General features: G+C 32.9%; 1 protein-coding gene across 4 annotated transcripts in view; it reads left to right on the forward strand.

Annotated features, from left to right (window-relative positions):
* Positions 1-17,311, forward strand: part of LOC131841565 (DNA-binding protein D-ETS-3-like) — an 83,622-nt gene that overhangs the window by 11,274 nt on the left and 55,037 nt on the right. For 3 of the 4 annotated variants that reach the window (XM_059189894.1, XM_059189887.1, XM_059189910.1), the window contains exons 2-3: positions 2,091-2,452; positions 9,141-9,224. In XM_059189894.1, coding sequence (XP_059045877.1) covers positions 2,140-2,452; positions 9,141-9,224 — 397 coding nt within the window. In that variant the 5' untranslated portion in view covers positions 2,091-2,139. The remainder of the gene's footprint in view (positions 1-2,090; positions 2,453-9,140; positions 9,225-17,311) is intronic. The other variant, XM_059189902.1, reaches the window with a different exon arrangement.

The following is a 17,311-nucleotide window of genomic DNA, read 5'->3' on the forward strand; positions in this document are numbered from 1 at the left end:
TACATAAGTAGAGGCCAATTCAGACTTTGTCTGGGTTGAACGTCACAATTATACAAATCTTTAAAATTACGGATTTTGAAACGATATTTTTAATAGATAAAGTGATTCTAGGGGAAGATTTATATATATAATACATATACACCCGTGCGAAGCCGGGGCGAGTAGCTAGTTTTATATATCACAACAATCTAGTATTGTATATAACACCCAATACCATTCATACCATTTATTATTTATTAGTATGTACATTTGTGTCGATCAGATTGTATATGTATGTATTTAGTAAATCTTTATTGTTTGTAAATATATATTGTTATTTAATCCTCTGCATTAAGGAATACAGATAAATTGTTTAAACAAAAAGCCCTGCACTAAACTCAAGGCTTTTGTTTCATCGAGGTCATTTTACATAACATAATTAAACTAGTGGTCGCCCAGTAGTCGAGTTACGACAATAATAAATTTAAATTATAGGTTTGAAAATTATTAAGGTTCTATTGTAAAATACTATAATACGTGTGTGTGTAATATAAGTAAGCGTGTGTGTGTAAAATACATGGTAGTGTGTGTAATATTTTTTAAATTGATTAAATGTATTTTTAAGCGTAATTTAAAAATATATTTAACTTTCGTACTAGTTCTCTATATAAACTATATGTGTGCGAAATTTCAAACTCCTCCCTCTGCACAAAATTTGTAAATAGGGTTACAATGTTTTTACTTAACGTCTTAATATAACACAATAGTAATATTTTGTGTAAGTTTATTAATATGAGTTTTTCTTAGTGTAGATGTGATATCAGATCGCCAAAATTTAGTCAAATTTTGGCGAACTGCCTAAAAGGCGTTAAATCGTTCTTTTTAGGAATTACTATTATTGAAAATTGAAAAAGTAGTCCCTCTTTAAAGTAACCGTTTAAACAAGCGTTTATATATAATATCTGTTCACTGGCCTTCTCTGGTCAACGATCTCCTCTGGCGATGTCAATGAAAAGTAAAACCTATAGGATCTTTGTATGTTCAACGTTACACCGGATGCTGCACGTTCACATATGTATCCCTGTTGTACACCAATATAGGTCACTGATAACGAGCGCGTATTGTGTGCCCACCCACTAACAAACCGAACACTAGGTGACGGCTCTATAAAAACGGACTAGTCCCCACACCGGCACAACACTAGTCATATCTGTTATGTATTTATTTCAATTTTATTGAAATATTTATTTGAGTTACAATTTAACGTATCTGTCTCGCGGGTGTCATACATATTACTTATGTGTGTGAGTGAGTCATAATACATTATTATATTGTAAATACTATATATTTATAAAAAAAATGTTACAATTCTGAGATAAACTTTAAAGGGTGAGTGATAATAACTCTTTGAACATGACAAATGGTAAGTGGAATATATGAATAAAAATCGTCACTATCGAAGATAAATGTTTTCAAACTGGTCTTTAAGATTAAATCCTTTCTATTTAAACTCGGATATAGTGGTAAACATATCCGCAAAATTATCTAACTTAAGATTATTATGTGGTATAAAAATATTATATTTTTTAATTTTATAATTGAGTATAACATATATACAACCGACAGTAAATACATACACAGACACGTCAAATATCTAGGTGTATAGTACATCGGTGCAATGTTATGAGTTCCTATAAAACCTGTTTTAATGTTCATGGCAGGAAAATCATTAAAACTTTGAAGCTTGTTCCGTTTCAAACTAGTTACATATGAATTACAATGTTGTAATACACACGGCTCTAATGGTCCAGCGGGTTAGCACGCCATTTTACTGTTCCGATTCCTCGCACAATGTGAAAAATTGTATACATAAGTAGGATTGTGTTGGATTGGTTTTTTATTTTATATAATGTATGGACTTACTAAAGCAAATGTATTTAAATATATCTTATAGCTGTCTAGTACGCATAATACAAACTGTGCGTTTCTTGGGACTACATGCTGGTTGATTATGTTACGTCAAGTTAAAGGGTGCAAGGGTGATGACACCTTCGTCCTCCAGAATGGCAAATAGTTTGTTATCGATATTTTAATATTTTGTTTTTTCGCAGGGTTGACTTGCGGGGTCTGAAGTGCGTATCGGCGCTCCGTAAAGCTGCGATGTACGAAAGCAGTTGTTCCTACGCCGGCGCTCTAGAATTGAAGCGAAGTGCCCTCAAAGAGGAACCCTGGCCCACAACAGAATGGTCTCCTTACCGCTTACATCAATCCACTTTCGAGCAGCTAAAGCAGAGTGTAGAAAAAGCAAAAGCAGCCTTACAGGACAGATCGGGTCTTCTTGGTACAGCGACGGCTTTCGGTGATTTCTATGGAGGACAGTTGGCACAAGATGGGACGGGGGCTACTTTGGGGTTTGGAAGGACAAGGACGGACGAGTCAATGCTAGGCACTATTGATAAAAATAAAACATTAGGTAAGTTATTTGTGAATACTGATTAATAATATTTATTTATATCAAAATAACAGTTTGCTTTCTTTAAGAAACTGCAACATAGGTATTAACAATCCGTGCTATTAATATCTATGACAATTAAACAAAGTGATCAGTTGGGTACATTAACACTCTGCCTAAGTCTGCACTAAGCGTAAATTGTATCCTAGGTATTACCTATTAGATTTGGATAAAAAACGATACATAAAAAATGAAATCAAGTCAAATTAACCTCTTCCTTATAGCATATGAAACTATCAAGTTTATTTTACTGCGTTAATAGAATTTTCAACTCGTTAAAATTTTATATAAACCGAAATTAATAAATATAGCATCACAGTTGTACTTCTATATAAGGTAGTAAGAGACATTGTCAGTGAGTATATTTGAGTCCAAGTGGCTAAAGGCTAAGATTCCGCCGGTTTTCAATATTTTTCATCATCAACTAAAAATTTAAATTAACAAAAATGTTTATTCATTTTTCCAATTTCGACTCACAATCTGTGTGACTAGGAAGCAGCAATAGTTAAGACCGCAACGCTCTTTAGCCTGTAAGTAATCAAAGTCAACTTTCAAAATTAATTTTGAATGTTGACGTTGTATGAATATCTATTTCAGTCACTTGTATATTTATTATCTATTGTCTTATATTTCTATTATTTAATAAAGGTTTTAAAGTACTGAATTTTGCCATATTTGTGAATATATACATATGGCGGCACAACAACACGTTGTCAAAAAACAATGTATTCTAAACATAAATGTTGACAGTAATAATTTTCTAATAGGTACTATTACCGTTTGACGTGACTATACAATTATCTTTCAGGATAACATTTCAAAACAAACACAAGAAAACATTATCGTTATGTCTATTAAAATATAACATTAGTGATATCATTGTAGTTACATTGAATTTTATAAATATTATAATACTACGTGTAAAAATCTATTCATGTATAAATTCTTAAAACTATATTAATGTAGGTAATCCTAGTTTTCATATGTATACCATTTTAGAAAGAGTAGTTTGTGAGGTTGCAGAAGGTAATCTCTGGATATACTAAACCGATTTTGAATATTCTTTTAGACTGGGAAACCATTTATCCCGCACGGCTATAGTCTATTTAACATAACGCTACGATACTAAAATACGCAAATAGGAGAGAGGCTGAATTAAAAATTATGCGTAGGTAAGTATGCAACTAGTAACAAATAAACAAATAAAAATAGTGTATGCCTTCCAGATGATAGATAATGTAAATACAAAATATACATGTAGCAAAATGTCGATTTAAAATACATAGTATCATAAAACAACAATACGCGGCAACTTCAATTTTTACACCCGCGCATTTTATATGGCGTCGTATTACAAGGTTCATTTTAACATCAATAGGAGATATCTCTTCACATGCACAGCCATTCAAAAAGAATAAGATCGATTCGCGACAAAGCAAAATGCTCACGCGAAAACAGCTCTTAAACTGTACATCCAAAAGTCGACGACGGCACAACTGCTCCTTGAACTTAAACCCTTTCAGATTAGCTTTCTGATGTAGGTATAAAGAGACGGAAGGCAAGGTGGGGAGCCAGCATCTTCGCAGATAACAATCGGTATCAGGGAGCGTGACGGGGGCGTGCGGGATTTTCCCCCATGGTTGCTATGACAACACGCCCGCCCACACCCCGCCCCTGAGATCAACGGGTCGCCACCAAATACTATTTTAGTTACGAAAACAACATTATGTTGCAAACTCTCCAGACTCACTTGGTTCTTGATAGGTGATCTCTTATTAAATAGTAAATCAGTTAGATACGACTTCTGAACTTTTAATATATTAAGGTTAAAAAATGATATTTTGTAGTAACATTTTTTAATATGGCGTTAATGCATTTTGAAACAAAAGTTTGAACCTTTTTAGTTTTAGTTACCTACTGTAATAGATTTATACCTTTAAGAAATTGTCGCAAACGTAATTGTGATAAGGATTTCCTGGTTAGAAGACTTGAAATATGGCTTTAAGATTGAGACGAACATGTTTGTTTATGAAGGGTGATTGATGATTTCGTAAGAGCTGTGTAAATACTGTACACTGTTACACAATACTTATCCTGGATTATTTACATATTTTATGTCTTTATTGATAGCAATTAACTGAGAATATAATTCAGAAATTTAGAAAAGAATGAAACTGTTTCTCATAAACTTCCCTTAACTGTTTGTCCCTTAACTCTAAGGTCTAACTGTTTAGCACACCACCTTACTTTCGATGGTTCGGTTCGGTATTTGTGTTCATTTATTTTTCTATATGTTTCGGTCTGGGTGTTTTCTGCGTGTATCATCTATGTATTTACAAAAACAAGTGCCTATGTACTTATATTATCTTTTAGTACCGATAACACAAGACTCTGCTTAGATTGGGACTAGATGGCGTTGTGTAAATTGTTCTGGGATATTATCAAATAATGATATTCTACTATTATTATAGCTTAGCTATAATTTTGAAATTAATTAAAATATAGTGTACATTATTTTTTATTTCCATAATGTTGCCAAAATAATCTCTAATTTCAAATCTATAGCATCAACATTTTTAATACACATATAACACCACAACACTTACGGACCGTTCCATTCCGGTTCCGTTTCACAGTTTTGTTTGGGAATCCTAAAAATATAAGTATCTTCACGGCAAACCATATAAAATTCCATAACTTTAAAAACTCAGGATCTCGAAATGAGGACCTTTTGTGTGCAAAGCGCAAGAGAACAGAGATCACGTCGACAAAGGGCTTCTCACGAAAAAGACAATAAAGTTTTCGCCATTAAAAAACGTCCACAATTCATAAAAAATGTAAATTGCGAGGTACGAGCGTCATTGTAAGTGCGGGGCACGCCGCCAGCGCCCTGCCGCCCGCCCGCCCGACAACTATAATGAAATAGACATTTTCACTTCATTCGATAGTCGTTCGCGTTTTTATTTCAGCTTTCAATGGACTATTTTAAAGGTCTGTTTCAGCTGTTCTTTATATATATCGGAAACTTTTGTACGTGCACTTTTGTCGTCTTTCAGTTTTAGAGGAAAAGTTTTAATGATGTTAATCTACAGATTCGAATAAATGCTATAATACTGACTGTTATTAAACTTTGGTACGAGTTTGTTTGTTCGTTTGCTTATTGTGCTTTCACATTTTTACGACTTAAAAATTCATTACAATATTTCGAATAGAAATACACACGACTACTTTTTCTCATGTTCAAAGTTAAATTAAAAATACTTATTGATCGAGCTCGACTTTGTTTTTAAAGAGGTATGTGTGGGTTTAGCTATTTTAGCTGTCAAGCACTACATTACCTCTGTCGTTTTAATTAGTAAAGTAGATAATAGATTTCGGTTGGAGATAGATATAGATATATGCTGGCAAAATTTAATTTTGATTGCCATTCCAATTAACTATATAAAAATAAATATTCATTTAGCACTACAACATTATATCCAAAAATGAATAGATTCACGTATTTCGACTCCTCTTATTTAATTCGCAGATCACTATTAGTACATGTATATGTATAGTACTAAACTGAAGAGAAGCTGATAATGCCTTACCTAACTAAAATGGTTTTCAAAAATTAATTTACTACCTATGCATCTCTTAACGGAATCTCAGCATTTTTTGATAAATAGCTCGGCCGAGCCAAGAATACTAAACAGAAAACCGGCAAACAGGAACGAATTTGCATAATATTCAAATAAGTGCAAAAATCCAGGCACCCACTGCTACGGGAGTCGAATAATCTTAGTCATTAAGAGGAACATATTAAAATTTATAAGCGCCAGGGGGCTGTAAAGAGCTGTTAACACGAAAATGATTATACTACGCCCTCCACGGTGGTTTGGGCCGTTTACCCTGGCTATCGGACCAAAACATCTACATAGTACAATTGTCATCAATTATGACTCCATACTTTAGATGGTATCGTGATAAAATATATATCAATAAATCATGTTACAACTGGCCTGATACGCGTATATTGATTTTTTTAATGTTTATTGCACAAGCGAAAGGGTGGGGCGTTTGTTGTTTTACAATTTATATTCATTAGCGTCCGCCGAGTGTGGGCCTGTCGGCGGACTTTGGTCAGTTACGCTCGTATCGTGTTAACAACTAAAATCGAAGCCGATTTGAAATTATTATTATTACAGGGGATTGAATTTTGTACCATTCACTTTGTTAAGTAACAGTACCAGTCAAATCTGTACCAGTAAACTGACTATACACCAATGCACTCACAATACAGCAAGTGATGGAAGCTTGGAATTTTCAAATAGAAACTGAACCTATTATTTTGCTTTTTTAAGTTTTAACGGGATGTTTGTAGCCTTGTTATCCTGATTTTCTAAACGACGCACAAGTCATGAGTTAAAGCTAGATTATGATTTATTTAAATAATTAAATAACAAATCTGAACTTATGATATTAGATCTTGATGCTATGATCTATCTGCAAGATACCAAAACTTATCAGTACATAACAATAGAATAGACTTAAATATCATTTATTGAATTTACACACCAATAATGGCATAACAAAACAAACAATAATTTACACATATTAAAAAGCTAGAAAAGTAGTTTTAAATGCTGATTTATTTTAAATTTGAATAATATCTAATGATCTAAACACAATGAAGGTATTTTCACTCCAGGGATACCTTAAAGTGTCGTGATGAGTGATGACATGACGATATTAGCCGATGACGCCGGTTCTCCCCGGAAAACGTGACTCATCAAATCATCAACGGACTTCCCGCTGCTACTGTAGTGTTTGTTCGACGCATTAACCATTCACTGGATGATTTGTCCATTTCTTAGTACCGTTGCTACGAAATCGAATAGCAATATAATATTAAAAGTTTAGAAATTAAATTATGCTCTATGACAGCCTAACCAACCATTAAGTAGTATATGGTAAATTTAAGTATTAAATTCATAGTTGTTAATTATAACGATGCTCAAATAAAACAGCCGGCCCAAATGGTTTCAAGTAGACCCATCTATAGAGACTATTTTTGGAGGAGACAAGATTCCCTATGTAGGTATTCACCTATTCTTACAAACATCTTATATGGGATAGATACTACTTTAGGTAACCATAATTATTGAAACATTAAACTTATTACTTACATTCTTTTATAATTTAAGATTAATTCCTGATAAGCTTGATCTTATAACTATAATAAAAATAGGAGTTAGAAATAGAGAAAATTGGGTGACATTAAGTAGATTATTTTTCAGCAATTTACTCTAGACGTGATGTTATTTCCAATAACATTACGTCCCCAATACCATATTGGTATATTCATACTTACACAATTTACCCTAGATAAGTATTTCAAGAACATGATTATCTTATAAACCTAGGTTAAAATTTGATATCAGTTCATTTTTAATTACTTGTTCGAAATCATTACGACGTTATTATGTAACAATCAATAAAGTAAACCACTCCTTAACAAACAATAAACTCAAACAAATAAAATTATTACTGACACTAGTAAGCCAATAAGCCAAACCGAGCACTCGACAATTCTCACAGGATCATCCCCTTTCAATAAGACCCTTCGCAAACAAACAATTATTGCACAATCAATGGCCACTCACGACTAGATAATGTATAAATCAGTGTTCATAATGCCGCGAACGCCAAGTGACAACTTAGTTTCGATGGCTGACAATAGATGGCGTTCTGGCACGCGACGACCGATGATGCGCCCGCGCACCCCGTAAACATTGCGCGTTTGTTATGGTGCGCATTTCATGGGAACCGTGATCTAAACAATGTACGCTTAATTGTGTATGAGCATCAGTAATGATGATACACCCCTCTCGTGCCGAGATTTATGCGTTTACCATGAGCATTCTAAAAATACCCTGGCGTATTTATTTTCTACAAATAAATTGCTACTAACATATTGCGCTAACTGTTACGCGGTGATAAATTACATTTTTTTTTAGCGTGGGAGAAGCATTATTACTTGTTTTTTATTTTATATTTTTTTAATATTAAAAAAATATAAAATAGTATATAGTAATAGCTATTTACCGCAACATTGTCTGTTTTTTTTTAGATAGACGGTAGCTTATATCCATGCTCATAATCAACACGGTGTCTTATTTCATTAAAATCTATTCAGCCGTTTAATCATGAAAGGTAACAAACACACAGATAGAGCAATTAAACTTTACCAATATGATTTTTAAGAAATTATATATATTCTTAGAAACCTTTTACTCCTTCCGCAATAATTAAAAGGTGCGTATTATTTTTTAATGAATGTTAATGGAATGGTGCTCCCTCTTGTCCAATATATAATGATTTACGCTGGCGGGGCACCAGTGAAGAATGATAAAATGAGCATTTTATCATTCTTCACTGGTTCGCTATACTGAGTCAACTGACCAAAACTCATAGTTCAGGTCAGTTAACTCATTGTGGCGAATACACCAGGAATTAATGAAGAACCGTGTTGAGGTTAGTTATTACTACCAATCTCTATTGGTAGTGGAGTGATTAGTCCATTTTACTAACAATTCTTCCCCCGCAATACTATTGAAATCTTGCTTTTAAATAAATTATTAATAGAAATAATATGTTTATCCGTCAGGCACAGAGAAATTGTCGGGAGGTCTCGGGAAAGGGTATTCCACGCCAACATTGTCTGATACATTGCGGGCTACAAAATGTACAGGTAAGTACTACATTCTAGTATACACCACAGATAATTTGCAAAAATTCGTCCGCGTGGGTACCCTAGTCTTGCCTATTTGAGCTGCCAACTAGCTTGCTTTGTAAAGGACTAAATACCCATAATCACAACGCATGAATGTTATCAGCTGTTCATGTATATAGCCGACCGCTTACCAGCGGTCAGCTTATTTGCTCTTACAGTTATATAAAAGAACACAATTATTATTTAAGATATTCCAAGTAGGTACAGCAGGTTCCAATCTAATCCATTTTCAACACCTGAAGGAAAAATAGGAGTGTTATACATTTTAAGTGACTGTCTGTGGTACAGTAACTTCTTACTTAGTTAACTTACGATGCAGTTTTTTTTATATGAAAATGGTATTGATCGATATGGTTCTTAACAACAATTCAAAAACTGTTACAACGCGTAAGTAAAGATGTATAACGAATTGCCAGACTGTATCAAGAATTAAATTTTATAAATATAAATCTAATTTATTTAATTTACCCGAATAAAACTTTTAGATGACATTAGTGAATTAATGACATTGAACAAATAAATATATCATCAATAGTTTTTTTTTAACTTATTGAAATTATTGCACAGTCCTTTGAAAGCACAATTAAGACTAAATCGCATAAATCGGTACCTAATATTGTAAATATTTCTTTCATAAAAGACGACATATTGAATTACGGTATTACATATACCATAATACGGGGCAAATGTATATTTAGTCAACGACCTCGATGGTCGCGTTTTCGATTCCTTGCAAGGTACAAACATTTGTAATCATGTGTATTATAGTTTGTATTGATTAGGAGTTTTATATGTATAATTATAAAAATAATATCTATAGGTATTTGTATCAGATGTTTAATACCCATAACATAAGCTCTACGTGTCTTGGGACTAAATGGTGCTGAGTAAATTGTCCTGAGTGATTATTATTGTTAAGTCGGGAGTATAAAGTGTTGCGAAATGGAGAAATCTCATTTCATTGGAACTTTATTAATTTCCATAGTATAGGAAGTATTTATTTTATTGAGAAAGTTGTGTGTACAGTGCCTCTTTAGTATTATTAAAAATATTTTTCTCATATTATTGTCTGTACATATAATAAAACTACAGTCACGTTTTTATCTGTATGTACAAGGAAGATATACGAGAAAAACTATTAACGTACGAAAACCCAAAACTATCAATATTGGAATTTTTGAGTCTATATTCTTGCTTAGCCTGCTAGTATCAGAAACATACATTGATAAGTAGATAAGAATCTTATTTGTATCTTCAATGCATACATATTGGTTTAATTACAAGCAGTATACATCACAGAATATTTAGAGCATGGTGTTATTTTATTTCAAACAATTCACTAACAAAAATATCGGCTGTAAAATATTAAGTGTATGTTTTAATAACATACACTTAATGCACTGACACGACAATTATCTCGAATTTCATTGTAAGAGTCATTGTCAATTATCCACTGCAATTGAAAGTAACTATTAAAGTACTAAGTTGTCATGCACACACTGTGCTGTGAGATTATTTAAATTCTAAATATTCAAGTAAGTGTATGGAGTTTTATATATAATTATTATTTACGTACATTTTAATTCGTATTATACTTATTATTATTGTCCTTCATCATTATATATATTATTACTGAAGACTTAAGTCTTGAAAAGATTGTCTTCTGTAATAAAACCACCTATACATGTGATCTTGAATAAGTTTTCTGTATTATTTTTTTACTGAATGTTACAAAAAGTATATTCTATTTGTCTATCTATGCATTATTATACCTAATACTATGAGTACGAGTCACGGGCTCAGCTAGTCATTAAAATTTCAATAAAACTAACCACGCGGACATGTAAGAACCGCCTATTAGCGACTCTAAAAATGACAATCTGATATAATTTTCATTCAAAGAGCGTGAGTAATGTGGCGTAGCGTACAATGGTGTAGCATTCAGCCGAGCCACCGAGCGAGATGAGTTCGGACAAGGCCCTCGCGAAGTTCACAGGCAACTTTTAATTGTGCCCGACGTTTGAGGTCCTTTGAGTTTGCGCTCCGGCGGCTGCACTTAGCCTTTGACATTCCCAAGTTAAATGCATGAACTATTTTTTGCAGATAGAAATCGTTTGGAAATTTCTTAAGCTCGATGGGGCTTGCGTTGGCAATTAGCTGTAACTGTAATATCGAAATTTCGACGTGATCTGCAGTTATCATGGTTGTTAATTATTGTCTGCTGCTACTTGAGATCTTTTTTTTTATAACACAGGGGACAAACGAGCATGCGGCTCACCTGATGGTAAGTGATTACCCCCGCCCATGAGCACCCGCAACACCAGAGGAATTGCAAGTACGTTGTCGGCCTTTTAAAAAGGAATAAGCTCTTTTCTTGAAGGTTTCAATATCGTATCGGTTCGGAAATACCATTGCTGGAAGGTGATTCCACAATGTAGTTGTGCGAGGCAAAAAGTTTCTAGAAAACCGTACTGTGGAAGACCGCCATTCATCCAGATGATCAGGATGGTATTTCAGTTTCTGGCGGGTGGTACGGTGGTGAAACTAAGCAGCTGGTATTAATCTGAACAATTCCTCAGAACACTCCCCGTGATATATGCGGTAGAAAATGCACAGAGATGCAATATCTCGCCGCAAAGCCAATGGGTCGAGTCTGTCACATAGACGTTGATTACCAATGATTCTGGCTGCTCGGTTCTGAATGCGGTAAAATGGAAGTAGCTGGTATTGTGGTGCTCCCGCCCAGAGATGTGAACAGTATTCCATATGCGGCCGGATCTGCGCCTTGTATAATTGCAAGCGATGGGCCGCCGTGAAATACCATCTTACTCTACGGAGCACACCAAGCTTTTTTGAGGCTATTTTAGCCTTGTCCTCCAAATGACCGCAAAACTGAACGTCACTGGATATATCAACGCCATGGACCTCGAGATTTGGCTTCACATCAAGGAGAGTGTCTTGAAACTGAGGAGATACGATAAATGGAATCTTTTTAGCGGTAACTTGAACTTCTATCTATTTATTACGATGAATCTCTCTGTGTGTAATTACAAATAATACAAATGTAAACTTCGTGAACAATATTTTGTACTTAGCAAATAAAAATGTGTCATAGTTGTGAATGCTGTTCTATCTATTATACTGAGTCTCATACTAAGTAATTAGAGAATAAACTAAATACTAAAAGTGAACTAGATGAACTATTTTTCCGTCTATTCAAATAGAAATTAAACCAGTACACTTAATAACTAATATTCAATCTACTTATCAAAGTATTGAAATGGATGCCTCATGATGTAGTCACAGAGAAGACTGCATAATGGTAAAAGCTCTAAACTATTGTTTGTTTTCGCAGATAGAGTCTGTATTTAGGTTATTGGAGTATATTTGAATAATAAATATAATACGCATAGTCTTAAATGGGCTTATTGAGTATAGCTTCGCTTTGTTTGTTTCTTCACTACTTTACTGTACATTAATCAAAGTAACACTACTGTTCATTTATATAAATGACGGTAGATACCTACGGTAGGTATCAATTTGCCATCATTAACAAATAACTTAAACATTTCACATTTAACTGCTCAGAATATAATCAATCGATGTAGAGTTACACATGATTATAACGCCGAACCTTTTCCTATTTAACATTGTATATTCATTTCAGTAATAAATAGGCGTACTTCAGAAAACGGCATAACGCAAAAATGCTCCGCAACTAACACGCGGCACGCGGCCACATGTAATGTTACTGTTGTAATGAAGAGCTCTCCAGATTCTATTGAGACCATTCTTTTCGATTAAACCCCTTTTAAAAGTAATTTTGGCAATAATAATAATAACATCAATATTAATACCTTTAAAAAGGACAATTCATAAAATGACGTTTAGTCATATGTTAAGCAAAGCTTGTGTTATTGGTACCAAGTAAGCAATAGAAATACATAATTACATTTTTTGGAGATATATATGCAATACTTAGGTACATACACAACACTCAAACTAATACAAACTATTTTATACTCGGTTATTATACTCGAGAATGGAAATAGATGTGTCGTGCGAAGAATCAAAACCTCGATTATTAAAAGTACCTACCACAATTTGTGTAGGTACTTTCGACAGTGCAAAAAGTCTCCTTCTGATTACTAAACTTACTACATTGATTAATTTCAACGTTTGAAATAGGTGACGTGACAAAGTATATTTTTTAAATAATAACTCAAAATTATAACCGATCTGTTCAGCATTGCAAATTCATTGTGTATTTTTTTTCACATAAAATTTGCATTTTCCGATTGCAAATTCCGTACACATCGATAAGGGTAATCTCTCATTACCCACGGACCGTCGTTCCGGTCCCTCGGCAGTCTATTAGATAGTCAATCATCCTGCCATTCAGTTCCGGCCGCGGCCGTGTCGGATCGTGAACTAAACGGGTGGGCGGCCGGCCCGGAGCCGTGGCTAATTCGTCGCGAATTAGTGCCACCTACCGGGAGCTGGGAGATACTCGTGAGAAACAATTCGATGTAAAGTTACGCGATTGCTTCATACCCAACCAGATATTTTCCGAAGAAAGATTGAGCATATATTTAGCCCACTAGTATTGCTGGAGGTTTAACTCAAAATATTTTTTGTTAGACACATGGACAATCATATAGTCCGATAAAAAAAATTAAAACCTTTATGTAAAATTATTTTTAACAAATTTGTATGTAAGAAATATATTATGCATGCAATAATATTATGTATTTCTGACAAATATATGATTTACAGTGCGATAAAATAAGTGCTATGTAAAATTTCTATTGGAACAGAATATGGAAAGAGTTTCCATATTCTGTTCCAATAGAAATTTTAAGAACAGAGTTTTTAACACGACCAATAACAATCTAGTAATGAAAACATCAATAACCTCGATCAAGGTTTTAAACGTTGAATTGTACCAAATTAATTACACTTTAATTATAAAGAAGGCTGTATTGGTAAATAATCTGAATATAAATTAACAGACAAAGTAATATATAATTGAATAATATTAATTAAACTATATACCTATATTTGTTATCTTTTCCTATTATTAAACATTTATCATTATTTTTATTTTTCATTTGTTTCATTCAGGCATGTATTTCAACTGTAGTATAAAAAAATAGTTTTATACTACAGTGGTGACAAACAAGCATACGGTCCATTTGATGGTAAAAGGTTACCGTAGCCTATGGACTCTTAAAAACCCTAAAACCCTGGTGGGTTTGATAAATGCGAGTTGCCAACCCTAAAGAAACCTTATAACTTAAAAAAGCCCATGTTGTCTCTCGAGAAAACCTTGACTGGTAGATCATTACACAATCAAAGTATATTATGGAGCAGTTTTCTCTGAAACCGCACTATCCGAGACCACTATAGTTTTAGCGTATGAATTCCCCGTCTAACGTTTACGTAAGATTTGTGAATTACTTTTATTTATTTAAAGAATAATTTAAATTAATATTGTTACAAAAAGTATATACCGGAGTACAATCTTGAAGCTGCAGACAAATGTTACTATTTATATTTAGTGAACTTGACAGACAGAGAGTGAGACATTATTATGGGATCATTTTGACCAAAACTTTGTTTGCTTACGTTTATATTAAATAATATTAAAACTGAGTATGATTATACTACTAATGTTAATATTTGAATACTGCACGTGTAATAAAGAGTGTAAATTTGAGCACTAGTTGAATCTATATCAAACAAAAAAAGTGATCTTAATCAAACAAAACAGAGCGGGTATTGGGTGAAAGTGCTACTTTATTCATTATGAATACAGATAATTCTCTTAAATTTACTGCTACTGCTACTTTCAATCCTATTTATGACTTCATCATAGTGACAGTAAATTGGAGTATTATGGAAAATTGAAATTAAAAAATCATTTATTCCTGTAGGACATTTAGTCACTTAACGTAATTTTTTTTTACATTTTATTTTCTATTTATTATTATATTTTCCCTACCGTCCAGTTCGGTATATAGATCCAATTAAGAAGAACTGACAAAAATTTAATTACTTTTTTTTAAAGTCATTTTATTTACAATGTGTATTTCTATAGGTATATATATCTAATATTAAATGAAAATCCAGTGCATGAACAACTATTGCCACTTGGAATGTACTATAATTGTATGTTAATACATGAAAATTCTTGATGAATTCAATTTTTATTAAGAAGATTTGGCTGTATGGTCTTTTTATTTATTTGCCTTTTTATTTGTGAATACAATATACTACGTCTACTACATAATGTCCTCTGTTATTTAATGTTACAGAGACTCACTTATCACTAATGCTAATAAATTATGAGCAGTATCAATACAAACATTAAGATTACAAACTATTGGTGTGCCGTGATCCCTCTAATGCCACCCTTCGCAAACTTTATTGACCGAGACAGAGTTAACAAAATAAATGGCTCAAATTTCTACACCCGTAATGAATACATAGGAGGGTAGATGAATAAATCATTGTTGCATTTTGGACTATACATTAGAGCATGGGACAAGTTACAAGCAATAAAGTACCATCTCATAGGTTGCAGCGTTATCAAGAACTTATACAGAATTATAATTTTAAAGCATTACATAAAATAATATTTTTTAGTATATATTTTAGTATATAAATAAGAAAAAACTATATATTTATGTCTTTACAAACTTTATTGATTAATAGAGGCAAATTAAATAAAAGAAATATTTTTGAAGATCTGTATATTATATATGTGTATATAATATAGCGAACTCCTTGATGAATTTTAAGTTTTTTATATAATATATATATATATATATATATATTATTATATTGAATATATTAAATATAAATACATATAAGTACTATATTTTCTAATATTGTAAAAGTTATTGTAGTCTGCCTTATGTGTTATTTACGGATTCTTTTTTTATATTCTCTTGTATCCACTTGTCAATGTTGGCACAATGAACTACTAATAAATGTTTATATTTATAACATAAAATACATGTCTTTTTTTCATACCGTCTTCGATATCTGGAATAAATGAACTGACAAGCACGCTCGCTACCATTTCGCTTGTAGTTCTCGCGTGCGCTTTAAACTTGGGCTATACAATAGAAAAGCGGCACGCGTCGCTACACCGGATGTCGATGACGAGCGCGTGCGCCGACGATTCCAACGCTCAATGGATCATACGGAGGCGCACTTAAAACATTTTTATTGTAACCCGCCGGCAACCATTGTCAACTCCCTCCTTTCAAGATACACCCTCGTTATGCGAGATTTCGATGCATAATTAGAAATTTTGTAGATATCATATCTAACTAACAGTACATACATTTATATCTCTGAAATAAGAGGGAGGTTTCATACGAAGTTGGATATTCGAATACCTCTGATACTGCACATACATTTAATTCTGCAGACAGCTATTTTCCTTGCTGTTTACCCTTTAAACAGCGAGTAAAATTGCTGTCTTGACAGTGAAATTACAGGGTTCGAAAGCATAACAACTAAGTCATGGGAAATGAAAACTCTTAGATGATTTTTTTATAGGCTATTATCAGGTGCTAAGACATAGTAACACTGTGATCTGTATAGATATACCTATATTGTGAACGCCCTTATACAAAGTTCGCTATCTAGACTCGTAAGGGACAAGAATTGAAGAATGTTCTTAGGAGCGATTTTATTTACCTCCTCAGCATAGAGTGTATATTTTCTAAAGGAAATAACTACAGGCATTACTATATACGAGTATATACCTCAACGCCTACTCATCTCCAGATAAAACGTAAATGTATCTTACAAATTAATATTATTATTATATACATTTATTATTAATTTTCTGAAGTTAACTGAAGGTATTTATGTTCAAAATATACGAATATATGCATTATCTTCGTTTATTTTGAATATATATTATATATATAAATGTGATGTAAATATTCATTTCAGTAAACAGAACTAGGTTGTATAGTCTAACCATTGCCTGACATATAAAAAATATGAGACAAAAGTGAAATAAA

The sequence above is a fragment of the Achroia grisella genome, unplaced genomic scaffold (assembly GCF_030625045.1).
Source record: "Achroia grisella isolate CSIRO2021 unplaced genomic scaffold, CSIRO_AGI_Agris_v1 utg1064, whole genome shotgun sequence".
NCBI lineage: Eukaryota > Metazoa > Arthropoda > Insecta > Lepidoptera > Pyralidae > Achroia > Achroia grisella.